Source organism: Acartia tonsa, chromosome 4 (genome assembly GCF_053477335.1).
Source record: "Acartia tonsa isolate MP-2025a chromosome 4, ASM5347733v1, whole genome shotgun sequence".
In the NCBI taxonomy this organism is placed as follows: Eukaryota; Metazoa; Arthropoda; class Copepoda; order Calanoida; family Acartiidae; genus Acartia; species Acartia tonsa.
The window spans coordinates 41994297-42016100 of record NC_137263.1 but is presented as its reverse complement, the minus strand read 5'-3'; the positions used below and the strand labels follow the sequence as shown (position 1 = coordinate 42016100).

The window sequence follows — 21804 nt, the reverse complement described above, 5'->3', positions numbered from 1 at the left end:
CAATCCTTAGACGTATCCCAGTAAATTTTTTCGTTAAAGCTGAAGCCAGCTTTGCGGCTTCGCATCACTGGCAGGGATCTAAAGGGACAATAGCCGGTAAATTAATGTACATTCTTAATGATGATACACAAAATTATCCTTTCTGTAGATTAAAATTTGTGGTTTGAACACTTAACTTAATACACCATAAATCAAAATTCACTGAAGTCCCCAAAACTGTTGAGCCAATGAATAAGAAAAGTTATTATAAAACTTTGGGGACTAGTGTAATGAACAGCCCATTGTCCACTCACTCTCTGCGTCGCTGGTTGATTCGCGGAAATGATTGGACACACTATTTGTTGGCAATAATAAATACTTATTAAAACTTGTCTACCTTCACAAAGGATAAAGAACACAAGAACAACTTTTGGACAAAAAAATTGAACACTTAATTAATTAAATGATATGATGCTTATTTACATGATTTAGGGATTACTGGGACAACCAGGTAAGTTGTTTTAAGCGAAGCATCTCCATAATTATGCCTTTAACTGCGTGCACATCACCATTCTAAATTAGATATACTAAAAATCTAATTTTTGTTTCGACTTTTAATATATTTTTATCGCATCAGTTTGTCGCAGATATTAAAATAAATAATTATTGCGTTCATTTCTGATTTGTTGGCCCCGAGTGGCTGAAGGCCCCGATGAACACGAAGAGGATTAATCCTATGATTCAGTATTGTTCAGAACCGGTTTTACCGGTTGGGAATTAACTCAATTATATTTATACATAATAAAAAGCACTTTTACTCTATAATTGTCATGTCTGTTTGTCTGCATTGTCACGCCTCACTTTATGGATGTTGTTATACTGGTTAAAAAGTAAGATATGTAATTATTTAGTTTTACCTATCCCCTGATCCCTGGTAGAAACCGGAATCATGAAAACTACGCATTTCTTGAATAATAATGAAGTCACAAAGTTAATAATAATAACTTTTTATCACAAAAACCGGTATTAGTATTATTATTATTATTAAGTTTTATAAAAGTTTGGATAGAATGAGGAAGAGCTATTATAAGTTGCGAAACTACTCTATAAGCCACTTTGTATGTATAACTGTCAATCCCTCTGGAAAGCAAATTATTCTCTCCCTCTCGCCCTCTTTCTGTAACTCAAATTATTCTCTCCTCACCCTGTAATTAATTGTCCTCCGGAAGAACTTTGATTGCACGATCCTTGTCTGAAAGTCCTAAGTTTGCACTGGAAGGACTTCACTAATTAACTAACTATTATTGTTATGCATCTGATATAACATTAGTAGTTGTAAGGCGCAGTTTTGACTTAGGTTTTAACCAATCACCTACAAGCCAGCGAGTGGAATATGCTACAGTCGCGAGGATAACTTACTTTCTGTTTGGTTCTAACTTGATTAAGGGACAATTTTTCTCTCTGATTATTCTTCTATAGTAATCTATGATTCTATTGCTAGGCAACAATTTACCCTTAACACCAAAAATTCTGTCAGGAAAATCAAGAAATTAAATGTTCTTTAACGAGTAGCAAAGCTACACTGCAAGAAGTGTTACATTGTGGTGTGTTTGATTTAACCGTCTGCCTTTCTTTAACTGCGTGGTAATTCTAGGCGTTTACATTTACTTTCCGTATATCTCGTAAATCTCAGAGACAAAGGAAAACTATTTTACCCCAACTTTACTTTTTTCTTTAGACTAATCACAATGCATTATTTATATTTAAGTCCCCGTACAATTACTGGCAGATTTATTCGTCAAAATCTTCTATAATATTGTTCAGTAAAATATTAAATCACACAACCTTATTACAAATAAAAATTTATGTTCTACAAATATAAGAACAGAAAATAACAAAGAAATGTAGTATTTTCCAGAGAAGGAGGGGACATTGGACTGTAAATAACTATGGAAACTGAAATGCGTTATCTTCCTTGGCTCAAAAATTTGCATACTTTTCTTTCTTTCTTTTCTCGAAAATGTTTCAGGATTTTAGATCTCCACAAGACCTGGTGATTTCATTTGAATAAACAATTTATTTTATATTTAATCAATCCTCTTGAATCCAATGTCATTGGCGTACTCGCGGAAACACGGTCGGCACGTGTTAAGGAGGTACTAACTGGTGATACCGTGTCTGTTGCTGCAGGCAAGGAACTTTCTGGAGCCTGGTCCGTAGTTGCGGGTATGAGAAAAACAAATGTTGTCGTGTCCCATTTAAACTTGTTCTCTTGTAGAAGTCAAATAAAGCAATATTAGCTTGGTCGTTTTAGACTATTTATAATATTCATTGTTTAAATCAAATGAACTTTTTTGTCTCAAAAGTTTTTGTAAAGTATAAATAGCTTATTTATTTAGTTTGATAACTTAATAAACCAAAATAACAGGATAATTAATTTAGGGAGATGTGTTCTGAAAAAATAATCCAATTAATTTAATTTTAGAAATGGATTTGACAATGCCTTGGTACGTAAACAGGTTCTATTTTCAACCATATAAATAGGCATGGATTCGACAATGCCTTGGTCCATAAACAGGTCCTATTTTCATTTTCAACCATCTAAAAAGGCATGAATTTAAGAATGCTTTGGTCAATAAACAGGTCCTATTTTCATCTATTTGAAGAACACATGTATTTCTATAGCTTCTTAAATAAATAGAATCAATAATCAGATCTAGCTAACCAATGAACCAATTCAGTTTTCCACTCTAAAAGTATTCGAATAGGTCCTGAAATGGTTTAAATTTTTTTTTTAAATGACCACTCTTCCCTAGATGCTAGAGGCGCAAACATTTGTAGATGATACATTTTAATTACACCATGACTATAGTCTCAGGTTGATATTATAACAACACAAAAGTTGACTTGACTTAATTTATTACCCAACTATAGCCTTAAAACTCCAGAATACTTAGCTCTTTGACAGCTTAGAATGTACACATACACCCTACTACTTAATATTTTGAGGTTACTAAAGTAAGGCTGTGCATAAAATCATAGTTTTGACACCTAGACTTACTGCAGCTTTATCATTATTGTTATTACTATTAGCATTAGTTGCAATCCTACTCTTTAATTAAAGCTGTAAATGATTTATGTGGGTTGAATGATAAAAAAAAGGTTTTATTTAAGTTTAAATTTATAATACTACATACTATTTAATTAATCAACTCCACCCCTTATGAAATTTTGTTTTTAATATTAGATTTAATTTAAAATTGACCCCCCATCAACAAATTTTCTCACACAATTTAATCGCAATAGGCAATCTAAAGCTTAGACGTCCTTGGGCAACTATCTTTAATCCACTAAAGACCATTGGTGAAAAACAAATCAATAATTACAAAGCCAGAATATATTTTGTTTGTGATACAAAATCTCGAGTGTGTATATGCCTAAAACCCCTAGAAGCGACTAGCTTTTCAAAGAAAATTAATTTAGGACAATATTAGCATATCCTGAAAAGTTATGGGGTATCAGTCCACCTAAGTCTAATAATAATACAAGAAATGAAAATTTTTAAATATTAACATCTACATCTGTTCAAAAACGTTCTTGTTTTTCTTTTCTTCATTAAGTAGACTTGACTTAGGCCTGTCCAGACTAAAATAGTTTTACTAGCTATAATTCAACAATAAAACTTTTGAAAAAGAAACATGGATGTCAACATCCATAAGTAGATAAGCACGATAAAATCAAGGAAATGGCAAACCTATTTGTAGAGCAGATGTTCAGTGATCATAAATCAATAATCACGAAAACTTGCATATGCTTGATATATCTATAATACAAAGTAGAATGATGTCTGTCCGTCCGTCTGTCTGTCTGTCTATCTGTCCGTCTGTCTGTCCGTCCCTTAAGATCTCGGTAACCACTAAACCGATTGGATTATACTCTTCAGGGAATATACCTACTGGTCCGGTGGTGGTTTTAGGCTATTTTCTTGGGGGGATGGGACACCCCCCCCCCAAAAAAAAGAAGATTTCCTTGGTCCTTATACGAATTTCGCCAAAAAAAAATTTTATCACCTCTTGGGTCAATGCCCCTAGGGGCTAGGGACGAAGCCGCTAGTGTTTTAATATTTGTATATTACATTTTTGTAGCATGACTGACAGACCAGCGGACAAAATAAATGAAAATTGCAATCCTAGATATCTTCAGATGAGAAATAATCAGCTGTTTATCTTGAACACTGGAACAGCAGTCGAGAAAATAACAAAATCGAACTGCGGACGGACGAACGGACAGACAAACCTTTTGGTAAATCATACATCATTTAAACTGTTTTTAACCTATTTTTAAAACGTATATAAAGAATATACTATGACACCAGTAGAATCAGACTGCAGAGCCTAAATTTGAATAAAATCCCCAATAAACTTTTTTGATGGGATTTAAATATTAATTTTTACTGTTGCCGTGATCATTTTGACCGAAGCAAAAGGTTTTTTTTTTATTTGGGTAAAATTCGTAGCTTTTAGAGTGTTTTGCTTCATAAATATTGTATTCTGGTATAGAGTAAAATTAGGCCTTATGATTTTACTATAAAAATTCACTAAAAGGTTAATTCTTTATAATATATCAACGAATTAACATTAACATGTTTGTGTTCTCTCAAGTTAAACAATTAATATTTTTTAAAATCTACATTTAAAAAGCAAAGTAAGTTATAAAATTAATTTACAAACTTTTAAATCTTTTAAACATAGGTTTTGATAGCAAGAAATTTTGTTCCAGTATTGCTTTGAAACTGATTAATATCAGCTGGCTTAAAGCCGTTTCTCAGCCATACAGAAACATCATGTATTGCGTCGTATTACAAACAATTTACCACGAATGTTAAAATAAAAATCCTAAAATTAATACCAGTTTTATTTGCCTGTGCCTTCGGCCCCTTGGGTTTTTATCTTATAATTTTTCATTTTAATGTCGGCGAGAATCTGTCTATAATACGATGCGATAAATAACTATTTTGGATTGATAAAACAATTTAAAAATACAAATTCTATTTCACAATGACATTTGTTTAATTCTTAACAAATCATAATAAAGTGTCTTAATCTATTAAAAAGGAAAACCTATAGATATTAGTTGTTAATTTGTGTACATGGTTATCTTTTAGTATTTTTGTTTTATTTAAGAAAGTCCAAAACGTCACAGTCATATTGAAATTTCCTAATTAGATTTTTGAGTATAATTTCTGGGGAAATTTGAAATAAATGTTTGAGAGCCAAAATTTCTCGGCATCTACTTCGTATGTTGTGGCCTTTGTCTTTTTTTTTATTTGGTAGGTAATCCCACCTTCCCATAGTTACCCCACTGGTTTTCCCAGGGATGGTGGGGCATACAAGACTGTAAATTACACTGGTGCCCAAAGTTTTTTAACCACTGTATCTTATTCGTTCAATCAAAAAATTTGGGTACTTTAATTAAATTTTGATTGGTTGGTTCCATGGTCTATTTTTTTCAACCAATAACTTTACAGAAGATTGATATTCTTTATTAATTAGGATGTATATAAATTTATTGCATTATCCCTTAAAATCCCTGGGTTTCCAGATTTCTTGCTGCCTTTCTCCAGCCACCCCTCCCCCTCCCCCATAAGCAGCCGCTTTTTAGCTTATGTGCACGCGCGATTACACTCTCTTTTATATTATTGTTGTCTTACCCCCCTTATCCTGTTCGGGAGTGGAGCGCTGGTAATTCCAAGAAGTTGGTATATAGAACTATTGAACCAGTATCACTACATTCAGTTCTTATCAAGTCTTCTAAAAGCTTTTTCTTCACTCTTACTACTTATAGCAGATATACATATATTTCAATTGGTTAGTATCTTTTAATGTTCGTATTTTTTCAGTTCCTACTAGTTTAAATTAGCTTTAAAGTGAAACTCTTATCATAGAAACCAACATGACAATTTATTTGTTTAAGAAACGTATTCATATAGCATTACAATTTAAAATAAAATAAAAATAAGACAATTTTTAGTATACTTTTCAGAAAAATTAAATAAAGATTCATTAGACCAAAACGAAAAAATATAAATTGCATAATATCTTTTTGTCCAATTCCATGTATTTTTGCAAATATCAAATTTAAAATCTAGCTATTTATAAGTGTTTATGTTTTTGTGTTTGTGTGTATGTACTTTTCTTATTGTTTTTCTCATTGTTGTCTCAACCTTGCAGGTATGAAGACCTCGTGTGGAGTTGCCCTGACCCTGCTGGCGGTCGTGGCCGCCCAGGAAAAATCCAACATTGGCTCCAGACTGGGCCTGCTTAACAACAACCCTCTGGGAACTGGCGGTAGTGGACAGTCACAAAATTTTGTTGATGCATCTAATCCTAGCAACCAAGCCTCTGGCAGAGTAAACCAACAGTGCTGTTGTATTCCCACCACACAGTCCTGCAACCAGGACATCGGTGGTGGCGGTGACGGCGGCTTTGGGGGACCTGACCTAGTTGGTGGTGGTTTTATTGATCCCCGTATCAACAGAACTCTGCTGCAAGGCATCGGGACAAGAATTGTAAATAATCCTTCCAACCGTCCTGTCTCTCAGACCAGCTGTCCTACAAATTTCCGTACCTGCTGCTACGACGACAATGTGGATGTGACTGGATTCCAGCGTACTTGTGTGACACCCCAGCAGGCCAACCAGCAGGCGCAAGGAATCTGGCAGCAGGGATGCGCTGAGAGGATCACAACTGGAGGCATCAAGCAGTGCGGCACCAGGAGCTACAGACCTGTATCTGGCCTCGAGTTCGGACAGTCTTCCCCCGGAGAGTTCCCCTGGACCTGTCTCCTGTTGAACCAGAACAATGACTTCATTGGAACCTGTGTGATTGTGCCCCAGGACTTCAGCAATAACGCCGGACGTGGAACCAGGAAGGTGTTGACTGCAGCTCATAAACTAGATAAACTTGGACAATCTGAGTAAGTTTTTTTTAAATACAGTACTTTTTTTATAATAATCTTTGTTTTAATACTATAGTCTAGATGACGACATTTGTTATAACTATGTAACTATTTTTATATTATTTTTTTAGTTTGTTGAAAGTTCGAGTTGGTGAATGGGACGCCTCTGGATTCAACGCCCCTGAGCAGCAAGAGCACAGAGAGTACACTGTGGTCAAGATCACCAAGCACCCACAGTTCAGCTCCAAGAGACTGAACAACAACATCGCCCTGCTGACTGTCAACCAAGACATTGACCTGAGTCAAAGCAACGTGAACACCGCCTGTCTGCCCAGCTGTGAAAACCAGTTTGATTTCAGGTTCAACAACGGCACCGGCACCAGATGTTGGGTGGCTGGATGGGGAAAGGATCAGGAGAACGGTCAATTCCAGTTTATCCAGCGTAAGGTTGATCTGCCCCTGTTTGAGTTTAACCGTTGTAGCCAGGCCCTGAAGACCGCCATGAACAAGAGAACTCCCGGTCTCGGCGACAGGTTCAATCTGCACAACAGCGAAATTTGCGCCGGCGGCGAGTTAGGCAAGGATGCCTGCACCGGAGACGGTGGCTCTCCCCTGGTCTGCCAGGCCCAGTCTGGCAGGTGGACTGTTGTCGGTCTGGTCACCTGGGGCGTCGGATGCGCCTCAGATGTTCCTGGAGTATATGCCAAGGTTTCTTACTTCAGAGATTGGATCAACCAAAATTAATTTTGCTAAACTAGACCTGATTAATTATAATATTGTAAAAGAATATTAATAATTCATTCTGTTCCTCAGCTTGCCTGTTGGTAACCAGCAGGTTGCCTGGCTGCCTGTCCGCCAGGCAGTTCCAGATATATTTACAAGCTGTTGGAAATACCATCTTGTTAATTGTAGAGCTTTATTTATTTAGTAATTATTTTATATATACCCCAAACTTTTATTTGAAATAAAATCTAAAGATGATATTGAATTGTTATTTTGATATTTTTCATATTGTACACTTTTTGGTTACCCAGAAAAAAAATCATTAATTATTTCATAATGAAAATAGTTTTTAACTGACAATTTCATACTTCAAAAGATTTTAGATTCGAATTACCGAAGAATTTTTTTTGCTCTTTTGACGTCATTCAAAAGACCTAAGCAAAAGATTGAACAAGAACAAAAAATTTCCAAAGAATCAATTGAAATATAAACTTTAATTTTACATAATTGTAACCTAAAAGATAAAAATAGAAAAAAATTTAAGTGAAAATGTAATATTGACATTTTTAAACAAATAGCTAATTTGATGATAGCTGCGCTATTGTAATTTAGAAAGCAACACTTTCAAGTCTAGAAAGTATATGTATATGAAAAAAAGTTTTACGCGCGTGTTCCTCCTCCCCCCTCACTCCTAATATACCTACCCTGCATTTATGATCGCAATAAAAAAATTCTAGATTTAGCAGGATTTAAAAACATTTTTTTATGTACGTTCATATGTAAGGGAAAGGAAGTCTGTTTATTTTCCGTTTGTTTGATGTTTAGAATATTTATACGATTTTTTGAGCTTCACAAATATAACCACTATTATAGTATTGACTAAAACAGAATAATAATTTGGTTGGTCTAATTTAACCAACCAAGAATAGTAATCTGGAATCTGAAGTCACTGCTTCCATTAGCCGTGCGGTTTCGAAAGCCATACTATAAGCTTTACTGTCAGCCGTGCGGTTTCGTAAGCCACCCAAACAGCCTCACTGCCAGCTGTGTCGTTTAATAAGCCACCCTCAGCCACACTAGCTCGTCGTAATCATGGACAAGGGACCAGAGGTGAATTCTTTAAAAAATTTGCCTCACTAAAATCATTGAGGCTCGCTAAAAATTTAGAGGAGATAATTTTGCCTCACTAAAATTTTGGAGGCTCGCTAAAAATTTTGAGGTGATAATTTTGCCTCGCTAAAATTTTAGTGAGGCAAAGTTTTTTTAAGAATTCACTTCAGAATTATGACAAACAGTTCACTGTGGGCTAGAATTGAATCAAGACAAAAGTAAGTGCCGAGCCCTGTGACCTATGTACGGTGAAAATAGACATAAAACCATGATTATTCCAGGTAAAACCAAAATATTTCAGCGGGGGCTTTTTGAGAAAATTAGATTTGAAAATTTCAAGTTCAATTTTCACCCCCTAGGAGTTGCCGCATAATCATGACAAAAAAAGCAAATATTATTTATTTTAAATTTTGAACAACTTTGCTTTCATAAAGTTCTTCATACAACCACTCCTGAAGGGAGTTAATTAATGGCCATTTTTATCAATTGCTTTGCAAAGGTCACGAAAATGCAGCCTAAAATAAATCATATATAGAGAGGTTTTATGAAAGACTTCATAAAAGCAAAGTTGTTCAAAATTAAAAATAAATAATATTTGCTTTTCTTGTCATGATTATGCAGCAATTCCTAGGGGGTGAAAATTGAACTTAAAATTTTCAAATCTAATTTTCTCAAAGAGCCCCCGCTGAAATATTTTGGTTTTACCTGGAATCATCATGGTTTTATTTTAATTTTCACCACACATAGGTCCCAGGGCTCGGCACTTACTTTTGACTTGATTCAATTCTAGCCCACAGTGAGTTCTAAGTAAACATTTCCCACTTCCTTCTTTTCCCCACTTCTTACCCACTTTCCTTTATTAACAGAACAAAACAAATTTTATAATAACATATCGCCACTGAAATATCCAAATTGCAAATGGAATTCATATGCTGGATCAATGCCCCTGGTTGCAATAAAGAACCTTTGAATATTATTAAAAACTTTTTCTATTTGTAAAAGTGTAAGAAAGAAAAATCAACCACTCAAAAAAACCCAGAAAAGTTCATTCTAAATAGCTGAAATATATAAAAACAATATTATTATCATTTACCAAAACTATAAAAAATATCAAAATTGTTTAGCAGAAAGAGGAATCTACAGAGTTAAAGAATCATCTTAAAATGACTCAGGCTCAAATTTCTCTGGAAAAAAAAGTCAATGCTCTCTTTTTAAATATCTTTACATAGATAAAAAGACATTAAAAAAATTTACGTTAATTTTCGAATGAATAATACTGTTGATTATTATACAGTAGTTTTACTGGATTTTAGTTAAATTGCGTCAGTGAAATAATCATAAAATAAGCTATAAATTTATGGCCAAAAACTCTGAAAGAAGTACAAACAATGATTTGTTTTAAAAGTATAAAATTTGAGTATTCAAGTCGTGAGGCTACATTACAATAAATATGTCTGTCTGTAACTGTTATAGAAGTTTTTAACATTACAATGAAACTTATTGAAAGCAAGCCTTTTTCGTTAATTTAAACATGTTAGAATTGTCATATCGATTTCAAACTTTGCATGATGATTCCCATAACAACTATGTACAATTTTGGTAGCGTAGCATCTCTAGTTACAGGAAAGTCCCTGCGTCCATTTCAAAAAACAAATTTGTATGTGATATACTTATCCTACTGAACGGATTTTTAGAATACTGATTCCTAGAATAACAAAGTACAATGTTATAGGCGAAGCTTTTCTATAATCTCGTCCTAAAAATGTGAGTATGTCCTTAAACAGTATCCTTTTGTAACAAAGTTATGTGAAATTTTGTTTTGACTTATACATTTGTATCCTGCATATTTAGTTCTAACACTACCGTTTCAAAGCTTCGCTTTTGGGGATGCTGTCATCCTTGGTTTCTATTTTAATATCTTTGAAGTTTAGTTATGATTAGTAGTCAGCTAAAACTTGATTTTAAAAAAAATTCTGTTAATTAAGATTAATCATTTGTTCTCGTACAATGTAAACTACAAACATAAAGGGAGGGGATTTTTCTCAGTCTGTTCCTTAAACTATCTGATTAAGATTATACTTAACCCCCTGAAAAAATGTAAGGGCGCGGCCATTAGAAACCAATAATTTTTAATGTTTTATATTCATTAAAAAATATTTATATTTTTCTAATCTGACTAAAAGTTTAATTATATTTAAAATATTTTAAATGAAATATTTTATTAAGAATTGTTTTTAATTTAAAAGTAATGACAGTGCTCTTTTCAGGAATGCAATATCATTAAATGCTAAATCTTAAATAAAATAAAATTAGTTCAAACAATAACTAAATGTTATATTCTTTTTTTATATAAAATATTTAGGTTTCTAAGGTGATAAGACAATGATCGAAAAATTGATTTACATTTCCTAATGTCGATACACAATATTACCGTTTCTGTAGATTACAATTAGTGGTTGAAATGTTTGGACTCTGAACTTTATGAAACAGCCAATCAAAATTCAAGAAAAGTCCCCAAAGTTGTTAAGATACGATAAGAAACATTGTTATAATATTTTGGAGACTTGTATAATAAACAGACCATTGTCCCCTTCCTCCCTAAAAATATAAGTTATAAATTAGAGGCCGGCAGCTGGGTCTGAGGGTTTCTGACACAGAGTGATGCTGAAGGCTGCTGTTTCTTCCTCCAAGCCGCCGAGCTTTCCTTAAATCCGGGCAGTTAGTTGCGGATGCTGCTACTTTGGTTTGTCTAAGCTGTTTGATTAGTACTACAGGAGCTATTTTGGTAAGGTGTCTATGGTTGAGGGTGTCTGAGACTAGTAATGCTTAGGGCGGCTGAGGTTTTTGGGTGGTATTTTTGATAAATATCTAGCATCTAAAGTTTATTGTTCCCTCTTGACATGTTTATCATGGCCCAACAGCTAGACTAAAGGAGGCAGTTTGTAATAAAAGCGGCTACGGCGAAATTCAATTTTTTTCTGAATGCTTGCTGTAAGTCACACTGGCTGAAAGCGACTGCAGCTGCTATGAAGGATGCTCTAAAGCCGCACACCCTTTCAATATATCCAATCAAGAATTTCAACTTTCATAAAAGAGTAGCCTAATATGTCAGACAGACAAATAATTCAACGAATTTAGAGTGATTACACTTTGATATCAAGAAACTGAATACTATTATATTGCGAAATGGAAGCAAAATTTTAATTTAAATAAAACCTTAAATATTTATAATTTATATAGGCAATTGACATTGTAAAGGTTATGTATTGGTTCGAAAAGCTTTGTTTTGAAAATAAATGTTGAACGATACTGCGTATTTCTAATCTGAAGTCCTTGTTCAGTATGCCACCTTTTTCAGTTAACCATTAATCTCTTGTGTTTCCTATGAAATCAATTATACTTGCTTGCCAAGAAATTGTTCTCTCAATCAGCGCTTAAAAAGGAAAAAATTGTTCTTGTTCTGTACATTTTAGGTATATTAATTATATTCCCCTTTTTTCTTCTATTTTTACAGACTATTATATGAGAGTAGGAGAGAGAGAGAGAGAGAGAGGGGGGGAGAGAGAAAGAGCGAGAGAGAGAGAGAGAGATCGAAGGGAATTTTAGAAAGAAATATTGAGGACTTTCCAACTACACACACATACATATACGAATTTTAGCAGAAATATCAGCTGAGCTTTGTCAGACGTCATACACATTTCTTTACACAGACTCTTCATTTCTGGACATGCACACACACACACACACACTTACCTACACAAAATTTAGCGTGAATGAATGTGTCTGTGTGAGTGTGTGTGTTTTAGTGTAAAGGAATACGTACGCACACAAACACACAGTTGTGTGTGTCTATAGAAAATCAACCTACTTGAGTTGTATTATTGATTTTACACGGTGAATATTTCAATAATATTCTGTTATTTTAGTTTATAAAGTGTTTCATATTTTTAACAGTAAGTGTTTGTGTGAATATATAAATTAAAAAATTGATATCATTATAAATATGTAAATATTGAATTGGTTTATGGCATATTGTATACAATGAACCTTGAAAGGAAAAGAGGAAAGAAAATTAATCATCACATTTTTCTATATTTTATAATAAAATATTTCTTGTAGTGAGGCTACTCTATAATTTGAAATGCCTGTCTGTCAGTCAGCCAGTCAGTCATCTGCTGTAACAAGATGAATTTTTTTTGTGAATTTTCCCTAAACCAATGAGCCAGTATATTATTTATGATACAAAAATTAACATATTCAAACTTTCTTGAAAGATTTAGACTTTTTTATAAGTTTTTTTAGTTAAATACTACTGAACATTTTCTTTTAAAATTACTTTGTCTGTATGTCCATCTTGCTTTTTTGGGCATTGCTAAATATTTATGTTGTCATCAGTGTTTTCTTTTCTTTTTTCCTGATATCATGACTGGTTTAGTTTAGAATATTTTCTTCTCTTCCTACTAAAATGTTAATTGTCCTACCTGTTTGTCTAACATGTCTGCTTTAAAAAAATCATATTTTAATAACATTAACCCCACAAAATTAGGTTAGGTTATGGATAGTCAGCGACATTAGGCCGAATCATACTTCTTAGGCTGGCCGTACATCGATATGATTAAATATGTAACACTTAGAAAATACTAACTAATAGGCTAGCCTCAGAAATCTTTATGATTATATGGCCTATTATCTTTTTACAATTTCTTAAACTTTAAAATGTTCTTTTTGTTGTAAAATATTGGTCTAGGAGTATGTGTAAGGATACAACAAAATAAAGAAAGCTTTTAGTTTCTTCAAAAAAGTGTTTTAAAATTAACGCATGTTTTGATGAAGTCATATCTACTTTGAAAACAAATATTTGTTGAAATTGCCAGCTTTATTCATAGCATGGTATCTATCAAAAATTGCAGAAAAATTGTAATTAATAAATTTACAGTTTTTTATATTAATTTTTTCTGCCTTTTTTAAAGCTGCCTATTATAAGTGGTCGAATTCTTATTTCATCTATATTTATTGTCTGAGGAGTCTAATTACACTATCAGAAAAACTTAGATTAACATATTTTGTGCATTTAAAATTTTTAAACTTAAAAATCATATGTCAAGGATTTGATTATAAAGTGAAAAATTTAAAATACTATTAAAACTCAAGAAATTATTTGTTTTAAACTAACAACATAGTAGTTTATAATGATCAATAGTAAATTTTTTCTAGCTTTTGGAAGCTCCTTTTCCCCTTTTCTACAAAAAATCTAAAAACCTGCACAAGACCATTAAAATGCATGAAATGAAAACAGTTTCAAAATCAAAGAGGACCACACACACACAAAGAAATATACATACAAACTAAAACTTTAGTATATTATTCAATTAATAAATAATCATAAACATTTATTTGTTTATCTACTTAAAACGCTTTATTTTATCATTTAAAAAGTGACCTAATTTTAAATTTATTGCAGCTTAGGATGTGAGAAGTTGGAATGCGTCATTTCAATAATAAACAAAATAAATTTCTCACAGTGCGTTTGAAGGTGCTTTGACTTTTGTGTCAGAACCTAAATTGGGACATAGTGCATTTCATTACCCTAGGTTAGGTATCTTAATTTCACTTTTCAACAAAATCTAAAATGCAGCCGTTTTTGAGAAAATTAGATTTGAAAATTTCAAGTTCAATTTTCATCCACTAGGAGTTACTGCATAATCATGACAAGAAAAGCAAATATTATTTATTTAAAATTTTGAACAACTTTGCTTTTATAAAGTCTGTCATAAAACCTCTCTATATATGATTTATTTAAGGCTGAATTTTTGTGACCTTAGCAAAGCAACTGATAAAAATGGCCATGAATCAACTCACTTAAGGAGTGGTTTTATGAAGAACTTTATAAAAGCAAACTTGTTCAAAATTTTAAATAAATAATCTTTGCTTTTATGTCATGATTATGCGGTAACTCCTAGTGGATGAAAATTAAACTTGAAATTTTCAAATCTAATTTTCTCAAAAACGGCTGCATTTTAGATTTTATTGAAAAGTGAAATAAAGTTCCCTAGCCTAGGGTAATGAAATGCACTATGTCCCAATTTAGGTTCTGACACAAAAGTCAAAGCACCTTCAAACGCACTGTGTTCTATTTGTGATTGAGATATTATTTATGAATAATTATTAATTTTTTTAATAAATTACTCTGAATCTGATCAATATTATGTATTAAATAAAGTATTTTTAGTGAAAACAAAAAAAATATTTTCTTCTTTTGAGTTCATTTTGCAACCGTTTTTCTACATTAATTTTTCTATGGTTAAAAACCAGAACGGGAGGGGACATTAAAACTAAAAATTATGCCTGTACCAAAAACTTTATGAACAAACTTTGCCACTAGTAATTTTCATAAACAGAAATAATAATTTTAAAATTATGGATGCACATCAAGTTTTGTCCATAATCTTATCCCCTAAGATTCCTGGTAAAAACCCTTAAGATCAGATTAAGATCTGTAGTATACAAAATGGCAGGACTAGATATTTTTAATTTCAATAGCATTCAGGGAAGAGGGAATGCGCAATGAATTCAAATATATGACATTAAATCGTAAAAAAAGAATGGGACTTTAAACTGTATAAAAAAATTACAACAATAGCTTTTGAATTTAAAATTTTTGCTACTAGTTAGCATTTTGTTAAAAAAATTGCAAATTTAAATTATTAAAAATTGCCCTATCCCTGATTCTTTAGGTTAATTGCATTTACAAGCCAAGTTTTTTCCCTATTTGTGCTCCATAAATTTTTAAACTCTAAATATCCAAACCAGTTACCCTGTGAATGCTAAAGACCTTTAAATATCTTAGACTATACCAAAGATAAATTTAGCAATAGAATAAAACACAAAAAACAATTGTTATAAATTTGTAGACAGTCTCATATTTTACTGATATTTTTAAACTAAAACTACCCCTAATTTAACTCTAAATATTTCGATTTTACAGGGTTTTAAGCTTTAAAAAAATCCCAACCCTATATTTTGTACTTAACTACCAAAATATAGATCTTTTTTGGCCTTTTTCAACCTAAAGTACATAAAACACTTTCTCCTTTTTTGTGTAGGAAAGATTCAAAAAAAGTGAGGAATAAAAAACGTTTATAATTTTGATATTAAGGGGTAAAGAGGGGTGAGGTGGGAGGTGGGAGGTTGTCACCCCTCTAAATCCATTTTCCGCACAAACATGGTAATGTTCATTTTACTTGGTTTTAAAAAAACAATTACTTAACTATTAAAAATAGTTATAACACTATTAAAACGAACCTAAACCTAAAGATTTAAAGTTACATGGAGATGTCACCCCACCCCCCCCCCCCTAATTTTTAAACTCTAAGTAAATGCTGCTTTTATTTGCTTCCTTTTGCATGCAAGTTAACTAGGTGTATATTCGTGGTAACCTGCAAATAAGTTTTTACGTCAGCAAAAAATAAAATTAGAAAAAAGTTAAGAACAAATACATTTGTAATGAAATTAATTATTTTAAATCCATCTTCAACGTTGACAAATCATGCCTCCCCCCATAACCCCTAAAATGGCAGTAAATTTATCCATTATATCCCAATATCAAGGAGGTCAAAGCTCTTTTCTTGAGGGGGGTAAAATTAGGGCTTTCAAAGGTTTAAACCCTGCTCCCCTTGGACGTCTATGCCCGGAAGGGTTGTGTTTATTATCGGCATTTAAGTTAATCAAATATGTATTCTATAAACTTTTATTTTTTGCATACCTATGCTATGGAGACTCTGCGAATTTGATTGCACACACTTTAAATTATTAAAAATTGCCCTATCCCTGATTCTTTAGGTTAATTTCATTTACAAGCCAAGTTTTTTCCCTATTTGTGCTCCATAAATTTTTAAACTCTAAATATCCAAACCAGTTACCCTGTGAATGCTAAAAAACTTTTAATATCTTAGACTACCAAAGATATATTTAGAAACAGAATAAAACATAATAACGAATTTTAATAATTTGTAGACAGTCTCATAGTTTACAGATATTTATCTTTGAACCAAAACTACCCCTAATTTGGTTTTAACTCTATTTCGATTTTACAGGGTTTTAAGCTTTAAAAAAATCCCAACCCTGTATTTTGTACTTTACTATCAAAATATAGATCTTTTTGGCCTTTTTTAACTTAAAGTACATCAAACACTTTCTCCTTTTTTTGTGTAGGAAAGATTCCCAAAAAAGTGAGGAGTAAAAAAACGTTATGTCTAGTGGCCTTCTCCGGGTGTGAGACTTGTTGGGGATGAAAAAAGTGAGAACAATTTATAATATGGATATTAAGGGGGAAAAAGGGGTGAGGTGGGAGGTTGTCACCCCTCTAAATCTATTTTCCGCACAAACATGGTAATGTTCATACTGATCAAAAACCAATCATTTTGGTTTTAAAAACCCCTTTAATTAACTATTAAAAGTAGTTATAACACTATTAAAACGAACCCTAACCTAAAGATTTAAAACTACATGGAGATGTCACCCCCCTCCCCCTATATTTTAACTCTAAGTAAATGCTGCTTCTATTTGTTTCCTTTTGCATGCAAGTTAACCAGGTGTATATTTGTGGTAACATGCAAATAAGTTTTTACGTCAGCAAAAAATAAAATTAGCAAAAAGTTAAGAACAAATAAATTTATGATTAAATAAATTAATTTGAATTTTAAATTGATAACGTTGATAAATTATGCCCACCCCCACCCCCCACCACAACCCCTCCAACTTTTGGCAGTAGATTTAGCCATTGGTACCTATAAGCAAAGATGTCCAAGCTTTTTTCTTGAGGGGGGTAAAATTAGGGGTTTCAAAGGTTTACACCCCCCTTGGACGTCTAAGCCCGGAAGGGGTGTGTTTACCATCGGCATTTAAGTTAATCAAATATGTACTCTATAAACTTTTATTTTTTGCATATGCTGTGGAGACTCTGCGAATTTGATTGCACACACTTTATAACTAGACCTATTGACCTGAGGCAAGGGTATTTACATCAACAAGTATCATAAAAAAAATTATAAGGGCAGACAAAGATTAGCTTTACTGCAAAAGATTAACACAAATTATCAGATTTTACCCATTTTTATCTGTCAGTCGTACTTGTAATGATCAAAATATATTTTTTTTTTAATTGTACTTATTTACAATTTTCACACAGTCAAGCCTAATTGTATTTTATGTTATCCTTATTATTCTAAATTAAGATAATTACTTAAATAATTTTTTGTTAACTTATCCTTTTTTAGAATGTCCTTTTCAACTTCTACACGTGTAAGAGAGACTGAAAAGGACACTCAATACTTTTGTTTTTCCCAAAATAATTTTTAAGAATCCAGTTGCTAATAGGCCAAAAGTATTATAAGATTGCAATAATACGCTATATATATATCCTTCTGTAAATGTAATAGGATATCTATGTCTGTGTCCCCTCTACCAAAGGATCTATGTAACTGCTGAACCGAGATGGTTATCCTTTACAGCTTTTCAGAGGTCCTGGGCAGGTTTTAAACTTTTTCGGAGAGGTCTCCCAAAAGAAATCGCCCCTAGAAAAAATTACTTCCCAAAAATGTTTTTTCACTTTTTAAGAAACTCATTTTTTATTTGCAAAAGTTTCTGGATTATTATTGATCTTTGTATCTTAATTTAAATAATAATTGTAAGGAGCCTATGGAATTCAACCATTCATTTTAGAACAAGGAAAAAATATGATAATTGGTCCAATTAAAAAATTTTAAAAAAATTAAATTTGACCAGGAAAATTTTGACCATTTAAATTTACTACACTTAGGCAATAATTTCAGGTGTACTATCAAATACGCAGATGAATGAAACTCTTTTATAAAAGTAACAGGGTGTTTGTGTGAGTGAAAGTATTTCGATTTGGTTCCTCTTTAAATTGAAGCTTCAAATACAAATGTCCTTTAAATTTATCTAATATGAAGGAGGGTACCTCTACAGGGCAAACAAAATTAGTTCACCTAATTTTATTTTATTTTAAAATCAAAATAGAGAAAGAGCTTGAATCACCTCCATCTCTCTAAAGAGTCCTTGAGGGCCCCAAGATGCGCAACTGCTAGTTATTAATAAAGAAATATAAAAAGTAAAATTTAGTAAACATCTATTAGACTTAGGGATGGACATCTTTAATATTTAACAACTTTTTTTAAATCTTTATCCCAAGTCTGTGGAAAAAATGAGTAAAGGTTATTAAATCTGGAGATGATAATCAAAATTTTACACCAGTAAGAAGTTTTACCTCAGTGAGACTGTACATTGAATTTTTGTTTTTGCAAGTATTAGAAGCGAAGCTCATCTACATATATAGTCTGTCTGCACGGCCATCTGTAACGGATTTTTCTTATCATTTAATTAGGCATGTTTGAATCGTTTTTGATTACAAATTATGCATGATCATTGTAGTAACTTTTAGGGAATTCAAAAAGCTTAGCAACTCTTTATTCATTGTTAGTAAGTCCACATGTCCAGTTTAAACTTGATGATTCTTTTGTTTTTTTTTAGTACAAAGTTTTACATTATAACTCATTAATTTTTAATTGATTGTGAGAAAAGTTCAAGGACGTTCAAGCTTTTTATGGAGTGGGGTAAAACGGGACCATCAAATTCGTTTGGAGAGGATAAACAGCTCCTTGAATGTCCCTGATTAAATTATATAGTCAAAAAATATGTTTGACTCTTTCTTGGTAAATTTATTTCACCATTGCCAAAAAGTTAAAAATGTGAATTTCAACTTATCATTATCAATTCTACATAATCGTATACATTATTTTAAAAAACTGAATATTAGATATAAATTCAATTACTTCAATTAAAAATTTACACTTTCCTGACTTTTAACATTAATCTGTCTTTGATATTTAAAATTTAACTTATTGTTGTGCACACCATATTAACCTTAGCACGGGCCTTTTGTGTAATGTAATCCATTAATACTAATATTCGCTGGTTAATATTTTTTTAAATTTTTGTAACCTATATGCTTATTTACCCAAATACAATTGTTAGAAGTTTTTTTACGGGAATGGAAGAGAAGATATATATATTTGAAGCTTTTTATTGTGCCTATAAAGAATGACGTCATACTTGCCTACCTTTGGCCATTTAAAATGTATACTGGCCTGCCATTGGTAATTTAGTCTGAGTATTGGCGTATTATTGGTCATTTGTATGGTATGACGTCATTTTTATATAGGTACTATAAACAGCTTCTAATATTCTTTTTGCCTTTTTGAAAAGGCATATAGTTATTTTTTTAATTTAAGATTACCATCACTTCTATTCCTGTTTTTAGGGACAGCGAAAAGTGTCATGTGTGACGTCATAAAAAAAGTCTATTATATATCTCATTTTTGGTTTCCTTTCCAACTTCTCTTCTCATCCTTCCCTTTAAGAGATATTTTTATGACGTAACACATGACACTTTTCTGTTTTCATAACAACTTAAATATCAGGGATACAGGGATAGGTAAATGGAAGAAAAGTTTTCTTTTCTGAATGTTTTTCAGCAATACAGGACAATTGTGGTCTTAAATGGTAGAGATCTTAAGAAGCAAGATAAATTAACAAGGCAAAAGCGGGATAAATTATGGAAAATTACTTCTAATGTAAATTTAAATTTTTAATCCAAAAGTTTGAACCATCTAAACCAGGCTTTTCAATCAGGCTTTAATAAGTGTACCCAACCCATTACAACTTACAGCCTAATTTACCCCTTATTCCTGCCTAGTTTAGATTATTATAACTTCCATTTACCATTCCCTAAATGCTACTAACAAATTTCAGAATAGAAGGAACATGACATAAAAATTCGGGACAAATATCCACATTTTGCATTATTTGCTTGCATATCACTAACTTGCAATATAATGGAGGTAGGTGTACCAATAAATAATTGGAGAATTGTTTTTTTTTCAATTTCAACAATTAATCAATTTAACAAAAAATAACTTGATAGAAAATGAAGAACAATTAGAAGAGGGAAAAGCATTGAGAAAAAAAATGTGAAATATTGGAGTTTTGGCAAAAATAAAGTTTGATCCAAGGTGCGACAGTCGTAGCAGTGTCTAAAAAATTCACAGCTGCAGCCGCACTTAGCTCACAGCTGCTTATAAGAAATTTTTAGCAGCTACTTCGAAATCTTAATGTTTTAAAAAAAAATTTTAAGCTTTTTAATAATTATTTTACTATATCTATTCATGTATTCTAAAAGCTCTATTAGATACCAAAAGAAGCAATTTTAGCTGTGATGCTGCCGCGCCCTGGTTTATTCTAATCAACAACTAGAAATATTTTTGATTAGAACTAAATCTTTTTCTTCCCTATTCTATCAAGTGTTTTCAAACCCAAGTCCCTTTCTTTGGAATTTTGACAGATAAAAACCAAATATTGAAAAATAGTAATTCTCATTGGAATTTTGGAATCGTTTTCAAAATCAAAAATAAGACAATTGAATATTTTTTTAATTATCAATATAATGTTAAAGTTAGGTATACCTATCTACTAGAATATGTTACCTATGTAGCGGACACTATTGACCTATTTTAGGGTGTTTTAAAACTTTTAAAAAATTTTGTCTTATCTTTGATTCTAACTAATTATTAGAACATTTGAATATGTTAAATTTCTGTAATTATATAATTGTGTCATTTTATATGAAATAAATTATAATATTGACCTAACAGGGACTTTACTAATATATATATTAATATGAACAGAATTTTAAAAAAACTAGTTTGGGAAAAATTTTTTTCAGTATGGCTTCGAAACCGATTAATTTTCGCTGAATTAGAACCGTTTTTATGCTATACTGAAAAATAAGGATCAGTAATATTTGACATAATATCATTTAACATAAATTCATTTCACATAAAACATTTGACATAAAATCACTTCACATAAAGGTACATTTGACATAAAAACATTTGCCATAAAGGTACACTTCACATAAAAACGTTTCACATAAAGGTACATTTGACATAAAGGTACATA

At 31.9% G+C, this 21804-nt stretch overlaps 2 protein-coding genes across 7 annotated transcripts in view; both read left to right on the top strand.

The window, feature by feature from the left end:
* The first annotated feature begins 5710 nt into the window (after window positions 1–5710).
* LOC145317256 (phenoloxidase-activating factor 2-like) lies at window positions 5711–7917 on the top strand. Its single transcript, XM_080158254.1, has 3 exons — window positions 5711–5846; window positions 6210–6954; window positions 7068–7917. Exons 2-3 carry the CDS (start codon window positions 6212–6214, stop codon window positions 7678–7680), a joined length of 1356 nt encoding a protein of 451 aa, XP_080014380.1. The 5' UTR covers window positions 5711–5846; window positions 6210–6211; the 3' UTR covers window positions 7681–7917.
* Window positions 7918–12441: 4524 nt separating this feature from the next.
* Window positions 12442–21804, top strand: part of LOC145317255 (hexokinase-2-like) — a 34704-nt gene continuing 25341 nt past the window's right edge. The window contains exon 1 of one of the 6 annotated variants that reach the window (XM_080158250.1): window positions 12442–12663. Coding sequence is in view for 2 of the 6 variants with exons in the window: in XM_080158248.1 (XP_080014374.1) it covers window positions 20682–20687 (6 nt within the window). In the remaining 4 variants the exon portion in view is untranslated. Of the gene's footprint in view, window positions 12723–20580; window positions 20688–21804 lie in introns of those variants that run through there. The other 5 variants (XM_080158252.1, XM_080158251.1, XM_080158253.1 and 2 more) reach the window with 5 other exon arrangements.